General features: G+C 49.0%; 1 protein-coding gene across 1 annotated transcript; it reads left to right on the forward strand.

Moving 5' to 3' along the window:
* Nucleotides 1-115: 115 nt before the first annotated feature.
* Nucleotides 116-24286, forward strand: ndufs2 (NADH:ubiquinone oxidoreductase core subunit S2). The gene is made up of 13 exons (XM_059642729.1): nt 116-208; nt 1221-1420; nt 2933-3039; nt 7792-7982; nt 10798-10918; nt 14673-14785; nt 15833-15907; nt 17066-17143; nt 17592-17677; nt 17801-17920; nt 18356-18485; nt 23511-23606; nt 24187-24286. Exons 2-13 carry the CDS (start codon nt 1302-1304, stop codon nt 24271-24273), a joined length of 1323 nt encoding a protein of 440 aa, XP_059498712.1. The 5' UTR covers nt 116-208; nt 1221-1301; the 3' UTR covers nt 24274-24286.
* The last annotated feature ends 794 nt before the right edge of the window (nt 24287-25080 follow it).

Raw genomic sequence — 25080 nt, forward strand, 5'->3', positions numbered from 1 at the left:
GCGTCAAATGAACTACAAATCCCAGCAGGGCATGAGGTCGACCTTGCCCCCCGCCTTCTTGCGGGGGAGGGAGGTGAAAGGTGTTTCTATTTAGTGTGGGGCTTGGCCGTGGGAGCTTCTGGGAGATGTAGTATAATTGGCTAGGGGACTATATTTCCCAGCGTGCAGGGCGGCACGGCCCTACGATTGGCTAGTCAATGTTTTTGAGGTATTGATTAATTGCATTGGTGTGTTCAAATATATGTTTATCGAATCGAACTCGGGTTAGTTAACGTTCCTACACTTAAATCATGATTATTGTTGCAAAGGCCCTAGTCGCTTTTTTTTGCTTACAAAGGGGGATTCTTGCGCTCTTGAGATGCTGCTTGGCCTGCTGTGTTCATCCAGCTCCACACTTTGTCATCTCGGATTCTTGGCTCTTATCGTTTATACGCTCCCACCCCACCCCCCAGCTATCCCCAGAGTACCATTAAGGACCTGGGGGTGACATGGGAGCTCGCAGTGAAGGGGTAGCAGGAACTGCAGCTGCTGGAGAGTCTGAGATAACAAGCTGGATGAACGCAGCAGGCTAAGCAGCATCGGAGGGGCAGGAATGCTGACGTTTCGGGCCTAGACCCTTCATCAGAAAATCACAGTGGTGAAGGGTCGGCGTACCAATGGGAAAATAAGGGGATTTCTTCGCCATCTTTGTGAGGGGCGCAGGGGACTGTCTCTTCAGTTGCCGTTGCCGGCCATTTTTTTAAGGGGCACGAAACCGAACTGACTCTCTTCATATATATGTGTGTGTCATTAGTTTGCCTAAAGCTGTATATTTCACCCCGCTAAAAGGTTGTATTTTGTTTGAAGACCGGCTCTTGCCCCTCAGTAATTTGGAGGCCAGTGGCAAAGTCGGCTCTTGACCCTCACAAAGATGGTAGTCAGCCTCATTTCCCCTTCCTCCTCCTTCCGCCGCCCCCCAAACATGAGAAGCCCGAACGTCAGTTGGGAGGAAAGCAGTCGCGTGTCGCCCCTTACTAATATGGCGGAAAACAAGCCACTTATTTAGGCCAAGCGCCCCGCAATAAGATGGCGAACACACCCGCTCCGCGCCTCTCGTCAACCCTTTCGCCAACTTTCCGTCAGTGAGTGCGCTTGCAATCCCCCGCCGTGTCGACGTTACGCTTCGCGGAGATAGCGGTCTGCGCGCCCTTCGAGCGCTGATTGGTTGGCCCTCCCCTCAGGATGATGGCGGTCGGGGCGGATGTGACGGCAGTGAAGTAGCCGGTGGTTTCCGGCAGCCCCGGTCGGTGAAGGTCGGACTGATGGCGACGGTGGCAGCGGCGGGCGTCCTGCTGAGGGCGGGTGTTCGTCCGAGCCGCGCTCTGCAGCTGCTCCGGCGGAACCTGGGCCCCGCTCTCATTGCCGGCTCCATACCTCACAGGTACTTGGGGAGGAAATAGGGATTCTGTCTTGTAGAGGTGGTGGTGGGGGCCAAATGGGGTGGTGGGGGCCAAATGGGGTGGTGGGGGCCAAATGGGGTGGTGGGGGCCAAATGGGGTGGTGGGGGGCAAATGGGGTGGTGGGGGGCAAATGGGGGCAGGGGGCCAATGGGGGCAGGGGGCAAATGGGGTGGTGGGGGCCAAATGGGGTGGTGGGGGCCAAATGGGGGCAGGGGGCAAATGGGGTGGTGGGGGCCAAATGGGGGCAGGGGGCAAATGGGGGTGGTGGGGGCCAAATGGGGGCAGGGGGCAAATGGGGTGGTGGGGGCCAAATGGGGGCAGGGGGCAAATGGGGGTGGTGGGGGCCAATGGGGTGGTGGGGGCCAATGGGGGCAGGGGGCAAATGGGGTGGTGGGGGCCAATGGGGGCAGGGGGCAAATGGGGTGGTGGGGGCCAATGGGGGCAGGGGGCAAATGGGGTGGTGGGGGCCAATGGGGTGGTGGGGCCACTGGGGTGATGGGCAACAGAAGTGGGGTGAGGGAATAAATGGGGTGTGATGGTAATGGATGGTGAGGGGGTCAGGAATGAGGGTCTGGGGTCCGGACTTTACCAGGGTAGGGGTTTAGAAATTGAGGGAGAGGTGCTCGGCTGTGAAGAGACCGTAGGTGTATGAGTCGGGAGTGACGGGGTGTGAGTAGCAATTAGCGGAATGGCACAAAGCCCACCATTCTCTCGCTCCCTTCAGTTCTGAGGGACGATAGTGTTATTCCAGCTGTCTTTTTCCACTGATGCTGCCAGACCTGAGTTTCTCCAACAGTTAATGTTTAGTTGCAGATAATATGCCATTTTTAAAAGAAACTGCCGAAATGGACCATTTTGCTTTCTCCACATTACATTCCGTTTGTCAAATTTTAACCACTCTCTTCACATCTCTGGAAAGCTTCCTTGCATCACCCTTATGATTCCACCACCCCCCCCCACTTTATGTTTGGCCTACATGCTTTGTCCCTCTATCAGATTGTTGATATAAATTGTAAACAATGAGTTTCTATTACTGATTTCTGTGCCTCACCTATGTTGTTACATCTTGTTACCTTGAAAAAGACCCATTTATACCTTCTCTCTGCTTCCTGTTGGCCAGCCAATCCTTTAACTGGGCTGCCGCTTACAGAATGGTCTTTAATTTCTGGCAGTAACTTTTGTAGCATCCTCTCGGATGCTTGCTGGTAATCCACGTACCGTATATCAACTGGTTTCCCCTTATCCACAGTGCATTACTTCCTCAAAGACCTCCAAAAGGTTGAAGGAGTGTCTGAGAGAGAACGTGCAGGAAGTGAAGTGAGAGTGAATAGATTAAAGGTGCCAGAGAGAAAAGGAGTGGGGGAGGAAGAGAGAGGTGTGTGTCCGCGTGGGTTCTGCAAGCGAGGAGGAGGGAGTGGAAACTGCAGGATGCTGAGAGGTTGAATGGTTGCCCCCTCTCTCTGATGGTGGCTGTGTCATTGTCTTTCCCGCAGGGGTGCGAGACAGTGGCAGCCTGACCCAGAATGGCTGCGGCAGTACGAGGGTGCGGTTATGTACCCAACCGAAATTACTGCCAAATGGAAACCACCCCCCTGGAACGGTAAGTAAGGAGACAAGAGGGATGTCCCGTTGGCCTCCTGTGACCCCAGGACTGATTCTCAGAGTCACAGATGTACAGCATGAAAAGAGACCAACCCATCCGTGCAGACCATTAATTTAGGATAAATTAATCTCGTCCTATTTGGCCCATATCCCTGTACACCCCTCCTATTCATATACCCTTTTAATTTAAAAGATGCCTTTTAAATGCTGTAACTGTACCAGCCCCCACCACTTCCTCTGGCAGCTCATTCCATAGACGCACCACTCTGTGGAAAAAGTTACCCCTCTGGTCCCTTCCCCCTCTCACCTTAAACCTATACCCCTCTAGTTTTGGACTCCCCTACCCTGGGGAAAAGACCTTGTCTATTCACACTATCTGCGCCCCTCATGATTTTTATAAACCTCTGTAAGGTCACCCCTCAGTCTCCAATACTCCAGAGGAAAATAGCCCCGCGTATTCAGCCTTTCCCGATTTAATTTAAAGCCAACAACTTCCTTGTAAATCTTTTCTGAACCTGTTCAGGTTTCACAGCATCTTTGCTATAGCAGGGAGATGAGAATTGAATGCAGCATTTCAAAAGTGGCTGAACCCGTGTTCTGTACAGTTGCAACATGATCTACCGACTCCTATACTCAATGCACTGACCCATAAAGGCAAACATACCAAACACCACTACACTATCCTGTCTACCTGTGACTCCATTTTCAAGGAGCCAAGAACCTGCACTCCAAGGTCTCTCTGTTCAGCCGCACTCCCCAGGACCCACCGTTGAATGTATAAGTCCTACCCTGATTTACCTTTCCAAAATGCAACACCTTGCATTTATCTAAATTAAACTCCCGTCTGTCGCTCCTCAGCCCATCTGATGTCATATCCCCTATATTCACATCCAAACCACTTTTATATAAGTAACAAAAAGCAGAGGACCCAACACTCACCATGGTTCTTGTACTGATGCACGCAGTTCTTCAGGGGGAAGGTGAGCAGCCAGAGGCCATTGTGCATATTGGTACTAACAACATAAGTAGAAAGAGGGATGAGCTCCTGCGGAGTGAGTACAGGGAGTTAGGAAAGAGGTTGAAATGCTGGATCTTGAGCGTGGGGAGGTACGGAATAGAAAGACAGGAGAGGTGAATGCATGGCTGAGGAGCTGGTGAAGGGGGTAGGGTTTCAGGCTCTTGGATCATTGGGATCTCTTCCAGGGCAGAGGTGGCCTGTACAAGAGGGATGGGTTACACCTAAACTGGAGGGGAACTATCCTTGCAGGGAGGTTCGCTAGCGTTACTCGGGTGGGTTTAAACTAGAATGGCAGCGGTCTGGGAACCAGGTCAGCAAGTGGAGGGATTGAGGGGGAAGTGCATGTTAGGGCCACTAAGTCAGAAAGCAAGGCCAGGCACAGACAAGTAAGTGAACATGATGGTGCTAATGGACTTAAATGTGTTTATTTCAATGCAAGGAGCACTATAGGTAAGACAGAGAAGTTTAGAGCCTGAATCCATACACAGGACAATGATGGCAGGGCCAGTGCAGAGACTTTGTTGAGAGAGGGACAGGACTGGCTGCTCAACATCCCAGGGTTTCATTGTTTTAGCTGAAGTGCAGCGAGGAAGGTAAGAGAGGTGGAGGAGCTACGTTGTTAGTCAGAGAGAGTGTTACATCTGCACTTAGAGGACACGTTGGAGGGTTCATCCACTGAGACGATACGGGCGGAACTCAGAAATAAGGTGGGTGCAGTCACTCTGGATAATACTGTAGCCACCGAGACAATGAGGAACAAAAATGTAGGCAGATTACAGAAGATGCATAAATACAGTGTTGTCGTAATGGATGTCTTTAACTTCCCCAATATTACTGGAACTCCCTTGGAACATGTAGCATAGATGGGGCAGAATTTGTAAAGTGCAAGAGGAATTCTTGAAACACTATATGGATAGCCCAACTAGAGGAGGGGACATATTGGACTTTGTATTGGCTAATGACCCTGGCCAGGCGATTGACCTTTTCAGTGGGAAAGCATTCTAAGTGATCACAACTCCTTATGTTTTAGAGCAGCCATGACCAAGGATAAATCAGGACCTTTTGCCAAGTTACTTAACTGGGGGAGGGCACTGTACAAGAGGGATGGGTTTCACCTAAACTGGAGGGGAGCCAATATCCTTGCAGGGAGGCTCGCTAGTGTTACTCAGGTGGGTTTAAACTAGTACTGTGTCAGTACTAGGTAGGAGCTAGGGAGTATTAATTGGAGGAACTTTTTTTAAATCTTCATTTATGGGATGAGGGCATTGCTGGCTAGGCAGCATTTATTGCCCAGAGGGCGGTTGAGAGTTAACCACATCCCTGTGTGTGTGTGTGTGTGTGTGTGTGTGTGTGTGTGTGTGTGTGTGTGTGTGTGGGGGGGGTGGGGGGGGGAGTTCTGGAGTCACATGTAGGCCCCGACTAGGTAAGGATGGTAGTTTCCTTTCCTAAAGGATGTTAGTGAACCAGATGGGTTTTTCCGACAATAGATTCACGCTCATCATTAGATTCTTAATTCTAGATACTTTATTGAACTTAAGTTCCAACATCTGCTATAGCGGGATTCAAACATGGGTCCCCAGAACGTTACCTAGGTCTCTGGATTGACAGTTCAGCAATAAAACCATAAGGACATTGCCTCCCCTCCAGGCAAGTCCATATTTGACATGTGGAACCTGCTTAAAGACCTACTAATGAGAGTTCAGCGTTGGCTTGTTCTAGTGAGGAGGAAGAGCAAGGATGGCAAGGTATGGGACCCTTGGATAACAACGGAGATTGTGAATTTAGTCAAAAGGATAAAAGAAGTATAATAATGTTTCAGAAGCTAAAATTGGACAGGGCCCATGAAGAATATAAAGAAGGCAGGAAAGAACTCGAGCAGGGAATTAGGAGATCAAGAAGGAGTTGCGAATTGACCTTAACATGTAGGGTTAAAGACAATTCCAAGGCATTCTGTAGATACATTATAAACAAGAGGATAACTAGCGAGAAGGTAGGGCCACTCGAGAATAAAGAAGGGAACTTGTGCTTGGATGCAGAGGATGTGGATGAGATCCTCAATAAGTGCTTTGTATCACTCTTCACCTGGGAGAAGGATATGGAGGTTAGTGCAATTTGTGTGGGAGCTTGCAAATATGCCAGGGCATTTTGAGATCCAGAAAGAAATGGTGTTGAGTCTCTTGAAGAGCATTAAGGTGGCTAAGTCCCCAGGGCCCGATGGGATCTAGCCCCAGGTTAGTGTGAGAGGCAAGAGAAGGGATTGACCACAATGTTTATATCCTCACGAGCCACAGAAAGTCCTGGAAGACTGGCGACTGGCTAATGCTGTTCCGCTATTCAAGAGGGGAAATAGGGATAAGCCAGGAAACTCTAGACTGGTGAGTCTCACCTTGGTGGCTGGGAAGCTCCCGGATAGAATTCTTGGGGATCAGATTGACACACATTTGGAAAAATATGGCTTTATGCAGGGCAGATGTCTTACTGACTTGATTTTTTTTTCAGGAGGTGATAAATGAGAGCGACAGTGGATGTTGTTGACATGGATTTCAGGAAGGCTTTTGCAAGGTCCCTCATGTTAGTCCCATCCAGGAGATTAAAATGCAGGGGATCCACAGTGACTTGGCTGCTTGGATTCAGATCTGGCTCGTCTATAGAAGGCAGAGGGTAGTGGTGGAAGAGTGTTTTTCAGGCTGGAGGGTTGTGATAAGTGATGTCCCACAGGGATCCGTACTGGGACGGCGGCTGTTTGTGAGGTGTATAAATGACTTGGATGAAAATGTGGATGGGTAGGTTAGGAAGTTTGCAGGCGATGCCAAGATCGGTGAAGCTGTGGAAAGTGCAGGTTGTCAAAGGATAAGAGCGGGATGTGGATCGGAGCAGGAATGGGCAGGATGGAGTTTAATCTGGGTAAGTGTGAGGTGCTGCACTTCGGGAGACCAAATATTCAGGAAAGGCATAGAGTTAATGGCAGGACCCTGAACAGCATTGATGTCCAGAGGGAACTTGGGGTTCAAGTCCATAGCTCCCCAAAAGTGGCCACACAAGTCCATGGGGTGGTCAAGAAGGCATATGGCTTGCTTTTATTGGTCAGGGAATTGAGTACAAGAGTCAGGATGTCATGTTGCAGCTTTTGAGACTTTACTTAGGCCACATTTAAAGGCGTTGCATTCAGTTCTGGTCTCCACATTACAGGAAGGGTGTGGAGGCTTCGAAGCAGGTGCAGAAGAGGTTTGCCAGAATGCTGCCTTGATTTAACAGTAGGAGCTATAAGGAGAAGCTGAAAAATCTCATTTTCTCTGGAGCAGCGGAGGTTGAGGGGAGACTTGATAGGAGTCTATAAAATTGAGGTGCACAGATAGGGCTGACAGTCAGAATCTTTTCCCCCCGGAGTTGAAGTAAGTAATGCTTGGGGGAATGCATTTAAGGTGAGAGGGGAAAAGTTCAAAGGAGATGTGAGGGGCAAGTTTATAAAACTAGTAGGAGTCTGGAACGTGCTGCCAGGTGTGTTGGTTGGGGCAGATACTATAGGGACATTTCAGGGGTTTTTTTTGGTCAACACATGGATATGCAAGGAATGGAGGAGTATAGACCAAGGGCATTTAGAAGGGATTAGTTTAATTTGGCTTCAGGCTCGGCACAACATTGTGGGCCGAAGGGTCTGTTCCAGTGCTGCACGGTTCTATATTCATAATTGCTGATGTGTGCATGCTGTCTTTCTCCTGCTTCCCTCCCCAGACAAGGACCCCCCCAGAGACAGGAAGGTGAGCAACTTTGTCATCAACTTTGGTCCCCAGCACCCGGCGGCCCATGGGGTCCTGCGTCTCGTCATGGAGCTGAGCGGGGAGTCAGTGAAGAAATGCGACCCGCATATCGGCCTCCTGCACCGGGGAACTGAGAAGCTCATTGAGTACAAAACCTACCTGCAGGTAAGGCCTTCAGCTTGCTGGATTGCGGCCCTCAGCCCGAGGCAGATCTGGCACTTGCGATGTGGTTCCCCCTGCACTAGGGCGACAAAAGTATGGACTGGGGCTGACTGCTTTGCAGACTGACTTGCTTTGTATAACCCACATCCTATTTTTTTTTAAATGGCCCCGAGTTTCCAGTTGCCTGCTGCTTCACACCATTGTGCCCCCCCCCCCCCCCCCCCTCTCCATGCATTCACCCCATCTCTAGCCTCGGGATGGCAGCCAGCATCGTCTCTCTCTCTCATCACACTTATAATCATGTCTAACCTCTTCTGTCAGACAGAGCATACAAAAGCTTAAACTCTCCTACCAACAGATTCAAGAACAGCTTCTTCACCCTTGGGGATCCTGCAGCTTTCAAGCCTCAGTATCGAAGTTTGATCATTTTAAGACCATTAATAGCTCTAGTTGTCTATTACCATACCTCAGGCCCTGTCTTAGCGTGGACGACTCATTTTCACCCACTCATAGTCCCCATCGTCACTTTTAAAAATTATCTTATGGGGCGTAGGCGTCACTGACTGGCCAGAATTTATTGCTGGTCCTAGCTTTCCATTTGAGAACGTGGTGGTGAGCTGCATTTTTGTACCACTGCTCTCCATTTGGGTGGCTCGGTGGCTCGGTGGCACGGTGGCTCAGTGGCACCAGGGACTCCAGTTCGATTCCACCCTTGGGCAACTGCCTGTGAGGAGTTAGTACATTCTGCCTGTATCTGCATGGGTTTCCTCCCAAAGATGTGCAGGTTAGGGTGGATTGGCTGTACTATATTGTCCCATAGTGCCCAGGGATGTGCGGGTTAGGGTGGATTGGCTGTGCTACATTGCCCTATCGTGTCTAGGAATGTGCAGGTTAGGGTGGATTGGCCATGCTAAATTGCCCTATCGTGTCTAGGGATGTGCAGGTTAGGGTGGGTTGGCCGTGCTAAATTGTCCCATAGTGCCAGGGGATGTGCGGGTTAGGGTGGATTGGCCGTGATAAATTGTCCCATAGTGCCCAGGGATGTGCAGGTTAGGGTGGGTTGGCCATGCTAAATTGTCCCATAGTGCCCAGGGATGTGTGGGTTAGGGTGGCTTGGCCGTGCTAAATTGTCCCATAGTGCCCAGGGATGTGCGGGTTAGGGTGGGTTGGCCATGCTAAATTGTCCCATAGTGCCCAGGGATGTGTGGGTTAGGGTGGATTGGCCATGCTAAATTGTCCCATAGTGCCCAGGGATGTGCGGGTTAGGGTGGGATTGGCCGTGCTAAATTGTCCCATAGTGCTCGGGCGGGATAGATGGGTTGGTCATGGTAAAAGTGAAGTTGTAGGGATCGTGGGGAGTGAATGCTCTTTGGAGGGATGATGTAAACTTGATGGGCCAAATGGCCCCTCTCTGCACTGTAAGGATTCTATGCTGTGCTGAGGTTGGACCCACAATGCCCTTAGCGAGAGAGTTTCAGGATTTTGACCCAGCGATATATTTCCAAGCTAGGACGGTGAGTGGCTCAGAGGAGCATTTACAGTGGGGCGTTCACATGTCTACTGCCCTTGTCCTTCCAGGTGGGTTTGGAAAGTGTTTTCAAAGGCGTGTTGTTGAATTTCCGCAGTGCATCTTGTAGGTGGTGCACAGTGGTCTCTATGAAATGTGAAGAGAGCAAATGGGGAAAGACTTTGTCTGGAGCTTCTGCAATGTTATAGAGCCATAGAGTCACACAGCACCAAAGCAGACCCTTCAGTCCAACCAGCCCATTGTCAATCATAATCCCAAACAAAACTAGTCCTACCTGTCTGTGCTTGGCCCATATCCCTCCAAACTTTTCCTGTTCATGTACTTATCCCACTGTGTTGTAAACATCGTAACTGGGCCCACGACCATTGTCAGTTCATTGCACATACGAACCACATTGTGCGTAAAAAAAATACCTCATATCTTTTTAAGTCTTTCTCTTCTCACCTTAAAAATATGACCCCCTAATTTTGAAATACCCCACCCTAGGGAAAAGACACCTGCTGTTCACCTTATCTACACTCCTCAAGATGTTATAAACCTAGATGACACCCTCAATCTCCTACCCTTCAGTGGAAGACGTCCCGGCCTCTCCTTACAACTCAAACCCTCCATTCCCAACAACATCCTGGTAAATCTCTTCCGAACCCCCTCCAGCTTAATAATATCCTTCCTATAACCGCGGGACCAGAACTGGGCACAGAGCTCCAGCAGAGGCCTCGCCAATGTCCAACACAACCTCAACATGACGTCCCCAATTCCTACACTCTGAGCAATGATGGCAAGCGTGCTAAATACCTTCTTGACCATCCTGTCCGTATGTGTCACCAACTTCAAGGAATTATATACTCATGCCTCTAGGTGTCTCAGTTCTACAGCACGACCCAAGGCCCTACTTTTAATTGTACAGGCCGTGCCCTAGTTTGTTTCTAAATTTAAATTTTTTTTGCAGTTGGCGCTGCGCTCATCCAGGTAAGTGGGGAATATTCCATCACATTCCTGACTCGTGGATCGATGCACTTTGGAGAGTCAGGAGGTGAGTTACTTCCTGTTGGATTCCTAGCCTCTGAGCTGTTCTTGTAGCCATGGTATTTCTTGTTCATTTCACTTCCTGGTCAGTAATAACCACCGGGATGTTATTAGCGAGGAAATGTAGCTGTTGAACCTGATTTAGATTCACTCTTAATGGAGATGGTCGTTGGCCAAGCATCTGCATGGTGTGTATGTGTTGCTTCTTTATCAATGATCTTGACCTTCTCTGTCTTCCTCCCGCCCTCTTTCGCCTCCAACCAGGCTCTCCCCTATTTTGATCGTCTCGATTACGTCTCCATGATGTGTAATGAGCAGTGCTATTCCCTAGCTGTGGAAAAGCTGCTGAACATCCGTCCCCCGGTTCGCGCCCAGTGGATCCGAGGTAAGGCACTTCTCCGCTGTGTAAACGCAATGGCCAATCAGCGTCAACGTGCTCGGCTTGGATTTAATTGGTGAACTGAAGTCGACCCTGAATGGCTCCTTCCTCTGCCATTGTGGGGGCCCAGTGGTAACATCACTAGCTTAGTAATCGAGTATTCCCATCTAATCCTCGGGGGTCACAGGTTCAAATGCCACCGTGGCAGGTGGTAGAATTTAAAATATATTCGAATCATAAAATCTGGAACTGAAACCTGGGCTCAGGAAAATGGTGGAGTCTTATTATGAAGGATATGATAATAGGGATGCAGGAAAATACCAATTGCGGTGTTAGTGCTGATTTCTTGGAGCAATAATTACTGTTTTATAAGATGTTGCATTGTTTGGGATTTATTGGGGGATAAAAAATCTAAACAATGGTGCTTTAAAGTGTTGGAGGCTGGTACAGATGCAGCATTTAAAAAGGCATTTGGATGGGTACACGAATCAGTTTATTGAACATAGAACAGTACAGCACAGAGCAGGCCCTTCAGCCCACGATGTTGTGCCGACCATTGATCCTCATGTATGCACCCTCAAATTTCTGTGACCATATACATGTCCAGCAGTCTCTTAAATGACCCCAATGACCTTGCTTCCACAACTGCTGCTGGCAACGCATTCCATGCTCTCTCAACTCTCTGTGTAAAGAACCCGCCTCTGCCATCCCCTCTATACTTTCCTCCAACCAGCTTAAAACTATGACCCCTCGTGCTAGCCATTTCTGCCCTGGGAAATAGTCTCTGGCTATCAACTCTATCTATGCCTCTCATTATCTTGTATACCTCAATTAGGTCCCCTCTCCTCCTCCTTTTCTCCAATGAAAAGAGACCGAGCTCAGTCAACCGCTCTTCATAAGATAAGCCCTCCAGTCCAGGCAGCATCCTGGTAAACCTCCTCTGAACCCTCTCCAAAGCATCCCCATCTTTCCTATAATAGGGCGACCAGAACTGGACGCAGAGGTTTAGAGGGATATGGGCCAAATGCTGGCAAGTGGGACTAGGTTAATTTAGGATATTGGGTCGGCATGGACAGGTTGGACCGAAGGGTCTGTTTCCATGCTGTACATCTCTATGACTCTGACTACACAGAGGAAACGTTGGTTTATGACATGGAAATGGTGTTGGCAAAAGTGTTGGAGATTCTTTGCTATAGAATTGACGAGGGAGAATCCATAGATGTAGTGGATTTGGATTTTAAAAACGTTTATAAGAGATTATCGTACAAAATCAAAGGTGTGGGATTGGTGGTTGTATCTTGGCATAGACTGAGAACGAATTAGCAGATGGGAAATGGTGGAAATAGGTGTGCGACTCACCAGATGGAAGATGTTGACAATATGGAAGCTATAAGGACCGTTGCTTGTGTTTCAGTTTCTCCACAGCATTATAGAATCCATACAGTGAAGAAACAGGCCATTCGGCCCAACAAGTCCACACCGACTCATCCCCCTACCCTGTAACTCCGCATTTCCCATGGCTAAACCACCTAATCTACACGTCCCTGGACGCTGTGGGACAATTTTTAGTGTAGCCAATCCACCCTAACTTGCACATCTTTGGACTGTAGGAGGAAAATGGAGCATCCGGTAGAAATCCACGCAGACACGGCAATTTGCAAACTTGACAGACAGTTGCCCGAGGGCGGAATTGAACCCGGGTCCCTGGCATTGTGAGGCAGCAGTGCTAACCACTGAGCCAGTGATCTGTAGAAGAAATCAAATGTAACATTTCCAACTTTACCGACCACACAACTGAGAGAGTGTGAGCATGGCGAGGATGACGTATAATGATCCACCACCGATGCTCAGTAGCAGCAGTGTGCACCATTTACAAGATGCACAGCAGAAATTCTGCAAACAGCACCTTCCAAACCCATGACCACATCTCGAGAGATGAGGGGTAGCAGTCACATGGGAATGCCACCACCAGAAAGCTCCTTCCCAACTTCTCAAGGGGCAACTAGGGACAAGCAATAAACGCTGGGCCCAACCAGCGCTGTCCAGGTCTCATGAGGATGATATAGGCAAGTTGGCAAATAAACAGTAGATGCAGCGTAACAGATATCCGTGAAATTGTGTACTTTGGTAGGAAGAAACATAACGATATCATACAATTCAAAAGTTGGTGGTTTGGGAAGATTGATGTTCAATGACTGTTGTAGAAGTTTTTATTTCTGCTTAACTAATACTGAGACTTGACTCTCGCTCCCGTTCGAAGCAGTTTATTTTGTTCCTTGGTACCAAGGACAGTGAGTGTCGATTGCCAGTGACACCCCACTCTGCGAACACAGAGTATAACAACCTCATTTATACCATTAACCTCAGAGCAAGTTGTTCCCGTGACATCCCGTGTTTGTTGATTCACTGGCTGTAAGTTTTTAAAAAAAATAGACACTGCTCAAGGTAACGGAAATGCTGTCTTACAGATACCTCAATAATTACTTCTTCAAATGACCTTCATGCATGGGGAGTTATTTCAGTTTGATTGAACTCCAGCTTATCAGTAACTAGGCTCCATGAGGATACAAGGGACATCTCTAAAACACTGGTATAGTGACCATACATCAAAAGATCCTTCTCTAACTCTAGCTAAGATAACATGCACAAAGTGATAACACAGTCTGAGTAACTACCTCTTGCCTTCCGCTAATCTCATTAAAACCCCACACGCTAAACTAATTAAAATCCTTGATAACAAAGTGTGAAGCTGGATGAACACAGCAGGCCAAGCAGCATCTCTGGAGCGCCTGCTGTGTTCATCCAGCTTCACACTTTGTTATCAAGGATTCTCCAGCATCTGCAGTTCCCATTATCTCTAATTAAAATCCTTTCTCTATGCCATCAGTTTCTCCCATGTCTTCCTTTTCTGCTTTGGCCTAAATTCCCATCTACCTTTGTGATGTAAAATTTTCTTCCACATAGACCCACTGGTGCAGCAGACAGTTCAGGAGTCAGAGGAAGGAAGCCTTCATTGCAGGTGGATCCCAAGTGCAGGAACGAAGAAGCTGTGTAAGGCCACAGTCAGACCACACCTGGAGTATTATGTGGAGTTTTGGTCTCCTTATCGAAGAAAATTTGTACTTCCCACTGAGGGGGTGCAGTGAAGTTCACCAGACTAAATTCTGGAGTAGCAGCTTTGTTGTTTGAGGAGGAAGAGATGCCCAGTTGATCCAGCGTTAGGAGAATGAGAGGAGGTTGTTGACAGATTCTGACAGGGCCAGACAAAATGCAAGGAAGATGCTACCCCCCCCCCCCCCCCCCCCCCGGCCTGGCTGGGGAGTCTAAAACAAGGAGCCATGGTCTCAGGATATGGAGTGGGCTATTTAGGAGTGAAATGAGGAGAAATGTCCCCCTTGAGAGGCTGGTGAACCTGTGGATCTCCATTGCACAGAAAAAAGACAGTTAATGGTTTTGTGGAGCACAGGGGTGGGGTGTGGCGCGGGATAAAGCATTAGCTGCTATCATGTTGAATGATAGGCCGGGCCTGATGGGCTGAATGGTCTGACCCTGACGATGTGTCCTACATTTAACAACACTTGAGACCCATGGTGCTCTACTGTGGTGTGGCTGGGGGTGGGGAGGTGTGGTCAGGCATTGACTGAGTGGGAGGAGAGATGTTTAATGTTGACCACACGCTATGCCTCAGTGCTGCCAGTGTTCGACGTTCTCTCTTCCATCTCTGTGACCTCCTGTCGTTTGTTCTCTCTCCTGCCTCCAGTCCTTTTCGGTGAACTGACCCGGATTTTAAACCACATCATGGCCGTCACCACCCATGCCCTGGATATTGGTGCCATGACCCCCTTCTTCTGGATGTTCGAGGAGCGGGAGAAGGTGAGAGTCACGGGTCTTCCCCTGGGACAATCTAGCAGACAGGCTGTTGCAGATTTAATATAACAAACGTTGAGGACTTAAGTTGTGAAGGATTATGAGAAGAGGGATTCATTTCGAATTTTATCGAACTGCCTGGAGCATGTCACAAATTAATTGGAAAGAGTGGGCGGTAGTGGAGTCTGGCTATTCCACGTGACTTCACAAATACCAATTTCTCATCCCTTATTGTGTCACGGAAGATGCAGAGTGATTGATGTGCTGATGAGGGGAAACGAAAGGCCCACCTTGCAGGGGAAATAAACTGGATTCCCCAGACTTCAGATGTTTTACGAGAGAGAGAGAGAGAGATACCGTGTGCCCATTGCAGCTTACCCAAGGCTTCTGCCAGTTATCATTTACGCCCACAAGCTGTTCAGCTCCCCAAGCAGCCGGTCAGGCTGATGACCTTTGTCGTCCAGCCCAGGCCACAGCTCCACAAACCAATCAGCGACCTGTTGCCGGCCAAATCTCACAGTGCTCAGCACTTGATGCTAGAGCATATTTAAGCGACTCGAGCAAAATGTGTGAAATCTGATTTTTTTTTTGCAATGAAGACAGTGTGTGTGTGTACTTCTGTGCGCATTCTGGAGATGTTTCGAATGTTGAGCATTTGTATTTCTCAATCGTTGAAATGCTGCACCTGCTTGATCAGCTTATACTTGACGACCAACCGATAGTTTAAAAAAAAAATCTGAATCTTGTTGTTTAAAACCTGACATGGATGGGTCATTTGGTTGATCATATCGGTGGCTGGAATTAAAGCATTCTGACTGCACGTCAAGTAGTCTCGGTCGCAACCAATTAACCATTTTGCATAACTAAAGAGCGCTTAAAGATTTAACAAACAAATTGCATTACTAAGGCTTGAACTGAGCTAGCTAGCCGATGGCCCTGCGGCTTATTTAATGGTCTTGACCTTCCAAGCTGTGAGCCATTAAGCTAACCAGTGAGTGAGTTGATGAGTTAACTGGCAATGAGCTTCTCTGCCTTTTTTTATCTCCCCAACAGATGTTTGAGTTTTACGAGCGAGTTTCCGGAGCTCGGATGCACGCTGCCTATGTCAGACCCGGTGGGGTTCACCAGGTAAATTAGCCCCCCACCTCGCGGTTCGGGCCCTGGTGTCTCTCGGTACGTGTTGGCAGGAAGTAGGTGGCTGCAAATCTGTTGTTGGCCACCCCCAATTGCCCTTAGACTGAGTGTCTCGCTTGGCTGTTTTAGAGGGTAAATACAGTCGACTGCATTTCTGGAGTTTGGCACTCTGTGTTCTGACGCTGAAGGGCATTACTGAGCTAGATGGTTAAGATGGCATTTTGCATATTTGCGTTCATTGCTCAGTCCTTTAAGTACAAGAGTTGGGACAGCATATTGAGGTTTTACAGGACGTTGGTGAGGCCTCTCCTGGAGCAGTGTCCAGTTCTGGTCACCCCGTTATAGGAAGGATGTTATTAAGCTGGAGACGGTTCAGGAGGGATTTTCCAGGATGTTGTTAGGAATGGACGGTTTGAGTTATAAGGAGAGGCAGGATGGACTGGGATTACTTTCAGTAGAGCTTGGGAGGCTGAGGGCTGACCTTAAAGGTTTATAAAATCATGAGGGGCATAGATAAGGGCAATGGCAGGTCTGTTCACTGGAGTGGGGGATTTCAAGACTCGGTACCATGTTTTAAAGGAGAGAGGAGAAAGGTTTTTAAAAAAAACGACATGAGGGCCAGTGACTTGTACGCAAAGCTGCTGCGATGACAGTACCTTCTAGAATGAATATCCAGTGGGAGTGGTGGCTGTGGGTACGGCTACAAGGTTTAAACAAAATTTGAGTACATGAATAGGAAGGGCTTGGAGGGAAACGGGCCAGGAGCAGGCAGGTGGGCCTAGTTTGGTGTGGGGATTATGGTTAACATGGACGAGTTGGACCGAAGGGTCTGTTTCCATGCTGTGTGACGCCATGACCAATTGAAGATTGGGAGCCGGTCATGCACTCAAACATTCACTCGCAGGTCTTCTGAATTGATTGAATTAAACTTTCTCCAGCTGTTCTTCTGTGGTTTCAACAATAATCATCAGCCCGGGCCCCTGGGCTAATGGCTATAGTGAGATGACAACGAGTTAGATGTCCCACAGGGAGGTGACTGTCCGTCGTGTCTCATTCTGCCCTTAGCTACTGACCATCCCCTGTGCCCACAGCTTTTATACATTGTCTCAGACGATGGAGGCCCCTCTGTTTAACTGTCCCTCCTGTTTCCAGGACCTACCCCTGGGTTTAATGGACGACATCTACGAGTTCATCAAGAATTTCTCCATCCGTATCGATGAGGTTGAGGAGGTGAGCGACTGTGTGAGCGAGCGCACTGCGGGAGTGGCTCAGCTTCAGGCATAGACGCCACAGATGGGGCTGGATTTAACAGAGTGTGTGCCAGCGAAGGCTGTGACAGTGGGGAGCAGGGAGATCGCAAAGCGGGGATGGAATTGGATTGTGAATCGGCGGGGGGAGGTGATGGAGTTTACATCTGTCTGTCCTTTTTGCACTTCCAGTGGGTTTCTGAAACTTAGTTCTTCTCCTCTTCCCATCTCTTGCACTCACTCTCTGCGTTGGCACCGGTCACTGGGGGCTTCGTGCTGGTGGTCATGGGTCTTCTCATTAACATGTCACATGGGGTCGGGCCTGTCATTCTATTAAACTTTGTTTCTTAAGTGGTATAGGGTGTCTCTCGGTTCCTCTCTTCCCCCCTCCCCCCCCAACCTTTCTCTCATCCCTCTCGCTGTTGTTCCAGATGTTCACCAACAACAGGATCTGGAAGAAGCGCACAGTGGATATTGGCATCATCAGTGCCGAGGAAGCTTTAAACTATGGATTCAGGTCAGATTCCGATTTTGCTCTGCTCCCTGTACACTGCAAACAGCAGCACATTTTGTCTTTCAGCCTAACGATATGGATTTCCCACCCCACCCCGGCCCCTTCCCCCAACTCTCTCTCTCGCAGTGGTGTCATGCTCCGCGGATCCGGAATCAAGTGGGATCTCAGGAAGTCTCAGCCTTATGATGTTTATGACCAGGTGGAATTTGACGTCCCAATTGGCAGCAAAGGAGACTGCTATGACAGGTGAGAGACCAGGGCAAAATACATCAGCAAAGACAGTGTAGAGGGAGCTTTACTCTGTATCTAACCCTGTGTGCTGTCCCTATGCTGGGAGTGTTTGATGGGAGGGAGAGTGTAGAGGGAGCTTTACTCTGTATCTAATCCTGTGCTGTCCCTATGCTGGGGGGGACAGTGTAGAGGGAGCTTTACTCTGTATCTAATCCTGTGCAGTCCCTGCCCCGGGGGTGTTTGATGGGGGACAGTATAGAGGGAGCTTTACTCTGTATCTAACGCTGTGCTGTCCCTGTCCTGGGAGAGTTTGATGGGGGGCAGTATAGAGGGAGCTTTACTCTGTATCTAACGCTGTGCTGTCCCTGTCCTGGGAGTGTTTGGGGGGGCAGGCCGAGGGGAGATTTAGTTCCGGTTTAAATTGTATCGTGTGTTCTGTGTCACTGTCAGGTACCTGTGCCGAGTGGAGGAGATGAGGCAGAGTCTGCGGATCATCCTGCAGTGTTTGAACAAGATGCCCGAGGGTGAGATCAAGGTTGATGACGCAAAAGTTTCCCCACCGAAACGGAGTGAAATGAAGGTATTGTCCTCCTTACCACACCGTCTCCCCCCCCCAATCCTCCTGCCCGCCATCCCTTCTTCCCTTCCCTTGCACGTTGATAAGTTCCCACCCTGAAGCCCTGCTGTCCTTTTTGGTCACAGTCGCCCATTTTGCTCTTTTTTACTGTAATAAACAAGGGTCTAGGCCCAAAACGTCAGCTTTTGTGTTCCTCAGATGCTGCTTGGCCTGCTGTGTTCATCCAGCTCTACACCTTGTTATCTCGGGTTCTCCAGCATCTGCAGTTCCCATTATATCTCGCTTTTTTTTTACTCACTGTCACAGTTGGTGTTATTGAGCGCCAGACTAGAACCGTTCACGCGGAACCCTCCACATTGCTGTCAGCCTAGAGTCACGTAGGTGCCAGTCCTGTAAGATTGGCAGATGCCCTCCCCTCAAGCATCATTGAACCAGATCAGTTTTGCGTCGTTCGGAAGTATTTTCGCAGCCAGCTTTACGTTGCAGAATTATTATTTGACTGTTTCCTCTGCTGGTTGTCTTCGTGTGATTTCAACCTCTAAACATCAGTCTGCCGTTGTGGGACAGAGAGATTACAGCTATGGCACGGGCTCTCTGAGCCACCATGGTGAGCTTTCAAGCCGCATCTCTGGAACATCAGGCCAAACCTATGGATTCTGAGCCAAATTATGTAACCCCTGCAGTGCCATAGCGATGATGTTGCAGTCATTCCTGCGTCTGCTCAGGGAGCCCAGTCAATCTATAGCAGTCATGATCTCTGGAGATCTTGGACTGTGGTAGCACACCACACGACATTGTGTTTTATCACTGATGTCCGATCTTTTTGAGGGTATGAGGAGTGGGTTCGTATTGTCCAATGACTCACTATATTTCAGGGTTGTGTGTGGTTGAGGGCCCTCTGTCTTTAGGGTTTGCGGCTCAGGCCCATTCTCTCCGGTGGGCCCGGGAGCGCATCTCTCGAGCCCGCTCACAGAAGTGTACGCTGCAGCTCAGCGACGGAGATGGGGGCAGTCTTGGGTTGGGTGATGCAGCGAGTCTGTGTGTGAGGCGTTCCACTGCACTCCAGTTTAGTGGCTACGGGGCAGAGAGGTGTGTTGAGGAAGGCGGAGAAGAAAGCCATGACACTGCATTGTTGGGTCTGTGGCCGGAGCCGTTGGTGAGGATTGTAGCTTGTATGTGGCCCTTGTACCATCAGTTGACGGGTGTCGCGGAGACTAAATTAAATCATACACCAGAGGCCCAGACTTCGACGTAGAGACATTTTACTCATGATGTCATGGAGGGTCGAAGCTGACAAAAGGTCAGGCCCGAGGACTCCAACAAGCTCAAAAAAGAAGCAGAATTTATACAGTGGTACAAACAAATTAAAACAAACTGCGATTGTACATTGCTTTAGCCTTAAAAGAGAGCACTGTTGGTGCAGAAAATCTCAAACTCATCCTTTGGGAAGGGTCACTGGACCTGAAATGTTACCTCTGCTTTCTTCGCCAGACTGCCTGGGTTTCTTTTTTTGTCGTTGGGAGCAAGACTTTTTGTGCGGAGAGTTTATCAACAATACCTATCCAACTCTTCTCTTTCCATCCTCGGTCCCTTTTGGTCCTCCCTAAAAAGAAATAATGTAGTCAGCCTGTTTAGGATATGTTATGACTGCATCCTGGAACAGGTGGGTCTTGAATCTGGGCCTCCTGGTCTAGAGTTAAGGACATGACTGAAATAACTTCCCAGAGGCTGGTATCCCGTCACCCTTTATTTACACGTAGAGTCCTTGCCACTAATCCAGCTCCTGGAGTGAACAGTGGCCTTGACTATCCTGTTTATATCTGTCAGCTGGGCCTCCCTGATTGGGACTGTTAATCTGGTCCAATTAGGGAACTCATAGTATTCCCCTTTGTTTAAAGGCAATGAAATGTTCAAATGCAAAATCCACCTGAAGGATTTACACGTGCTTAGGCTATAAGATAGCTCCCTGTGGAGCTATCTCATCATGTCTTCACATTTTTTCTCTTTACATAACAGTTGTAGAGTCACACAGACCGTTCGGTCCAACCAGTCCGTGCTGACCATAATCCCAAACTAAACTAGTCCCCTCTGCCTGCTCCTGGCCCCCATCCTTCCAAACCTTTCCCTGTTCATGGACAGGAAGTTCTTCTACAACGCGATAGGTACATTCCTGCACAACATTGAGCTATCGAAATAACGGGCCCTATAGCAAAAGCAGGGTTAGGGGCAGAACACCAAAACAAAACACTCAAAAGCCTGACACAGGATCGCACTGTTTTGAAGAAATGTTTAATTCGTATCTCGGAATGAAGTAAAAGTAAATTTAACACCTTATCTTGGGGGGAAAAAGAAATGTCAAGATGACTTGATGGAGGGGGTGGGGGTGCAGGTTTTGAGATTGCTCTGTTGTTAATACAGGGGCTGAGGGTCGTCATCCTCATCATCACCTTCAGTGCAGTTGTGGTTGCAGGGTTAGGGTGAAAATAGTAATCCAGAAGTGGATGGCTGTGGCTCATTGTCTTTTGACTGTTTCTTGGGGGTTGACTTAAAATAGACATCCTGCTTTTGCTGCTTTGGGGATTTTCTTCTTTCAGCTTTAATGTGCCTTATTCCACAAACTGCTACCCTGTTGCGTTCTGCATTGAAGTCTGGCCATATCCCGTCTGCACTTAACAGCTCACTTTTCTTTTAAATGTTATCTATTATATTTGGTCGAATTTCTAAATCGTTCCCTACACCCAATTGTTGAGCCTCTCGCTCCGAAAGTACTGAAATGCTGGAACCACAGCACTTCTAAATATATATTAATGGCTTGGAGGAAGGACGTGAATGCACTACAGCCAAGTTTTGCAGGCAACGCAGTGGGTGGGAAGAGACAGTAGGAACTGCAGAAGGGTCTAGGCCCGAAACGTCAGCCTTCCTGCTGCTCTGATGCTCCTTGGCCTGCTGTGTTCGTCCAGCTCCGCATATTGTTATCCCAGTGGATGGGAAGGCCGGTTGTGAGAGCAATGGAAACAGCTTGCCCAGAGAGACTTTGAAAAGCTAAGTGAATGCACAAAAGTGGGTTCACTTTGGCGGGGGGGGGGGGGGGGGGGGGGGGGGGGGGATTGAAAGAATACAATTTAAATAGAGCAGAAAAACTTCAGAAAGCTGCAGCACAAAGGAGCTTTTGGTGGGGGGGGGCAGGAGCTTGTGTATGAAACACAGCAAGTTAGCACACACAGCAGCAGGGAATCAGGAAAGCTCATGGAATGCTGGCCCCTTTGTTGCAAGGGGGTTTGGGGTGTAAGAGTTGGGAAGTCCTTACTGTAGCTGTACAAGGTACTGGTGAGACCACATCTGGAGCGCTGTGAGCAGTTTGTTCGCTCTATTAAAGTAAAGGTTATCATTTCATTGGAGGTAGTTCAGTGAAGGTTCGCTAGGATGATCCCTGGTATGGGAGGGATTGCCTTGGGAACAAAAGTCAAAGTTTAGGCCTCTACCCATTAGAGTTTAGAAGAATGAGAGATGATCTCGTTGAAACGTACAAGGGTTTGTTGGGCTCGATGCTGAAAGGATTGCTCCCCTCAGGAGAGTGTCTTGGCCCAGATGGCACTGGCTCAGAATAAAAGGGGCATCAATTTGAGACTGAGAAGAGGGGGAATCCCTTCCCGTCATTGGGTTGAGAGTCTTCAGACCTCCTTGCCACAGAGAGCTGCCTATGTTTAAGGCTGAGGTTCTTATCAGTATAGAAATGAAGGGGCTATGGGGAAAGGGCAGGAAAGTGGATGTGAGGAATGTCGAATCAGCCATGATCCTGTTGAATAGCACAGCAGGCTCGAAGGGCTGACTGGCCCACTCCTGTTCTAGTGTCAAAGACATGACTTGATTTTCACTTGCTGAAGACTGGACCTGTATTCAGAGAATGGTTTTCCATTGACTTTGTGCTTGTGCTTCAGTCACTGTGCTCCAAAACTAACTTTTTTTTTTGCAACCGTCCCTCTAGGTGAAATCCGACTTTCCAAGATTCACCTTTAGACAGCCTTCCTTTGTTGCCACAGCTAATAGATTCCAGTCAAGCTGGTCAGACTGAACCTGAGGGATGTGAAATTCCTTCGAGCAGCGTATTTATTGGCAAAAGCAAAACTGCAGTTCTCTGCTCCTCGACATCTGGGTGTCATTTCACAGCCATCGGCTGTTTCCCTTCTCACTGTAAATACTAGAAAATGTGCACTAATGCTTGGGTATGTGCCTTCCATTTCCGCCCACCACCACCCCGAACACTTCTCTCCCTGGCTGTGTCGCTCTATAAGAAGATAAGGTACAGGACCAAATTTAGGTCCGGTCTGCTCTACCATGGCTGATATGTTTCTCATTCCCATTCTCCTGCCTTTTCCCTGTAACCCTTGGTTTCCCCTATACTAATCAAGAAGGTACTGCCTCTGTCTTAAATAAACTCAGTGATTTGGCCTCCACGGCTCTCTCTGGCAGTGAGTTCCACAGATTCACTATCTTCTGGCTGGATAAATTCTTCCTCATCTCACCGTTATCCCTTCACTCACAGGCTGTGCCCTCAGGTCCCAGTCTCTCCCACTAGTAGAGCACCTTTTCCACGTCCACTCCATCCAGACCCCTCTATTCTGAGAGTTTCAATCAGATCCACCCCCTTGATCCTTCTAAACTCCATCGAGTGCAGACCCAGAGTCCTCAACCGTACCTCATACGACAAGCCCTTCGTCCCTTCGTGGTTGTAACCCCCTCCAACACCAGTGCATCCTTCCTTAGATACAGGGCCCACAACTGCCCTCAGTATTCTAAATGCAGCCTGACCAGACCTTTATAAACCTTCAGTTGTTCATCTCTTGCTCTTGTATTCTAGCCTGTGTGAAATTAATGCTAACGTTGCATTTGCCTTCCTGACTGCGAAGTGAACCTGCATGCTCACCTTGAGAGAATCCTGAACTCGGGCTCCCAGGTCCTTTTTGTGCTTCGGATTTCCAAAGCCTTTCCCCCGTTTATAAACTGCTTCTCTTTCTCTTCCCCCCCCAGACCTCAATGGAGTCCCTAATTCACCACTTCAAGTTGTACACTGAAGGATTCCAGGTCCTCCAGGTGCTACGTACACCCGCCATTGAGGCTCCTAAGGTAACAGTAACGCTCTGTGTGTGTGTTGGAGAGAATCGAACACTGGGGACTAGCCTCTGCTGAAGGAATGCTTGGAGAGGGTGGGAGAATTTGAGGAAGAGAAGGAAAACTGCACGAGACAGGACGAGGTCCTGATGAGGTAGGGAGAAGGTGAAAGGAAGACTTGGGGAGGTGTACAGGAATTGGGGAGAGACAGAAGGACGAGTCCAGGCAAGGAAAGTCAAGATGACAGAACAAGTCGGGGAGGTGGGGAGTTTGTTGAACTAAGGAGAGGGAGTGTAAAAGAAGTGAAATGTCGGGGAGGGAGTAGGATGGTCCAATTGTCAAGCTTTGTCTCAGGCTGAGAGAGCAGAGCTCGAGACCTTTCCCGTGGAGCTTGTTTTCTTGTCCCTTCTCCACCCCCCCCCCCCAACCCAGCGCCCACCATTCCCAGCAAGCTCAGCCAGGAGTCTGTTTAGGAGGAGAATGCCCCACAAGGGGAAGCTGTTCAGGAATCCTTCACATTCTCCTGGAAGCCTGCATGTTGTCAGCTCAGGCCCGTACTGTGCTCACTATCAAGTCACTCCCTTTGTCTCTGCAGGGCGAGTTTGGAGTTTACTTGGTTTCGGATGGAAGTAGTCGTCCATATCGATGCAAGATTAAAGCACCAGGGTTGCCCACTTGGTAAGTTAGGAAGTGTACGTGTGTATCCCAGGCCTACAGACCGTGTGTCTGTCTGACTGTGTGTTCTAGTGCTGTGTCCAGTCTACCAGTGCCTCCCATCTTACACATTTACATGTAACATTGCGAGTAGGCCATTCAGCCCTCAGGCCAGCTCCACTGTCGATTAAAGCCACGGCTGACCTTTTGTGTGTTTCTCAATTCCATGCTCCCCGCTCCCTCATGATCTTTGATTTCCCTCACAAGCGAGAGCATCCTTCTTCCCTACCTTGAAATGTTCAATGGAGCCCACTGCTGCCTTCTGAAGTGGAATCACAGAATACAGGCCAGTCAGCCCATTGAGCCCATACTGACCGTCTGAAGTGCATTCAAACCACCACCAACACCCCCTACCCATTCCCTGTAACCCTACATTTCCCAAAGCTAATCCACTGAGACACCACCGGGACAATTTAGCACGGCCAATCCCACCCTAACCTGCACATCCCTGGGCACTATGGGACAATTTAGCACGGCCAATCCACCCCAACCCGCACATCCCTGGGCACTATGGGACAATTTAGCACGGCCAACCCACCCCAACCCGCACATCCCTGGGCACTATGGGACAATTTAGCACGGCCAACCCACCCTAACCTGTACATCCCTGGGCACTACGGGACAATTTAGCACGGCCAACCCACCCTAACCTGCACATCCCTGGGCACTACGGGACAATTTAGCACGGCCAACCCACCCTAACCCGCACACCCCTGGGCACTATGGGACAACTTAGCACCGGCCAATCCACCCTAACCCGCACATCCCTGGGCAC

Source organism: Stegostoma tigrinum, chromosome 46, assembly GCF_030684315.1.
Source record: "Stegostoma tigrinum isolate sSteTig4 chromosome 46, sSteTig4.hap1, whole genome shotgun sequence".
NCBI lineage: Eukaryota > Metazoa > Chordata > Chondrichthyes > Orectolobiformes > Stegostomatidae > Stegostoma > Stegostoma tigrinum.

Bases quoted from the DNA above. Each gene is read 5' to 3' on its own strand.
- ndufs2 (XM_059642729.1), top strand. From the start codon at position 1,302: ATGGCGACGGTGGCAGCGGCGGGCGTCCTGCTGAGGGCGGGTGTTCGT. The intron at 10,919-14,672 runs GTAAGGCACTTC...TCCTGCCTCCAG, and splicing joins TCGCGCCCAGTGGATCCGAG to TCCTTTTCGGTGAACTGACC. The intron at 14,786-15,832 runs GTGAGAGTCACG...TCTCCCCAACAG, and splicing joins TGTTCGAGGAGCGGGAGAAG to ATGTTTGAGTTTTACGAGCG.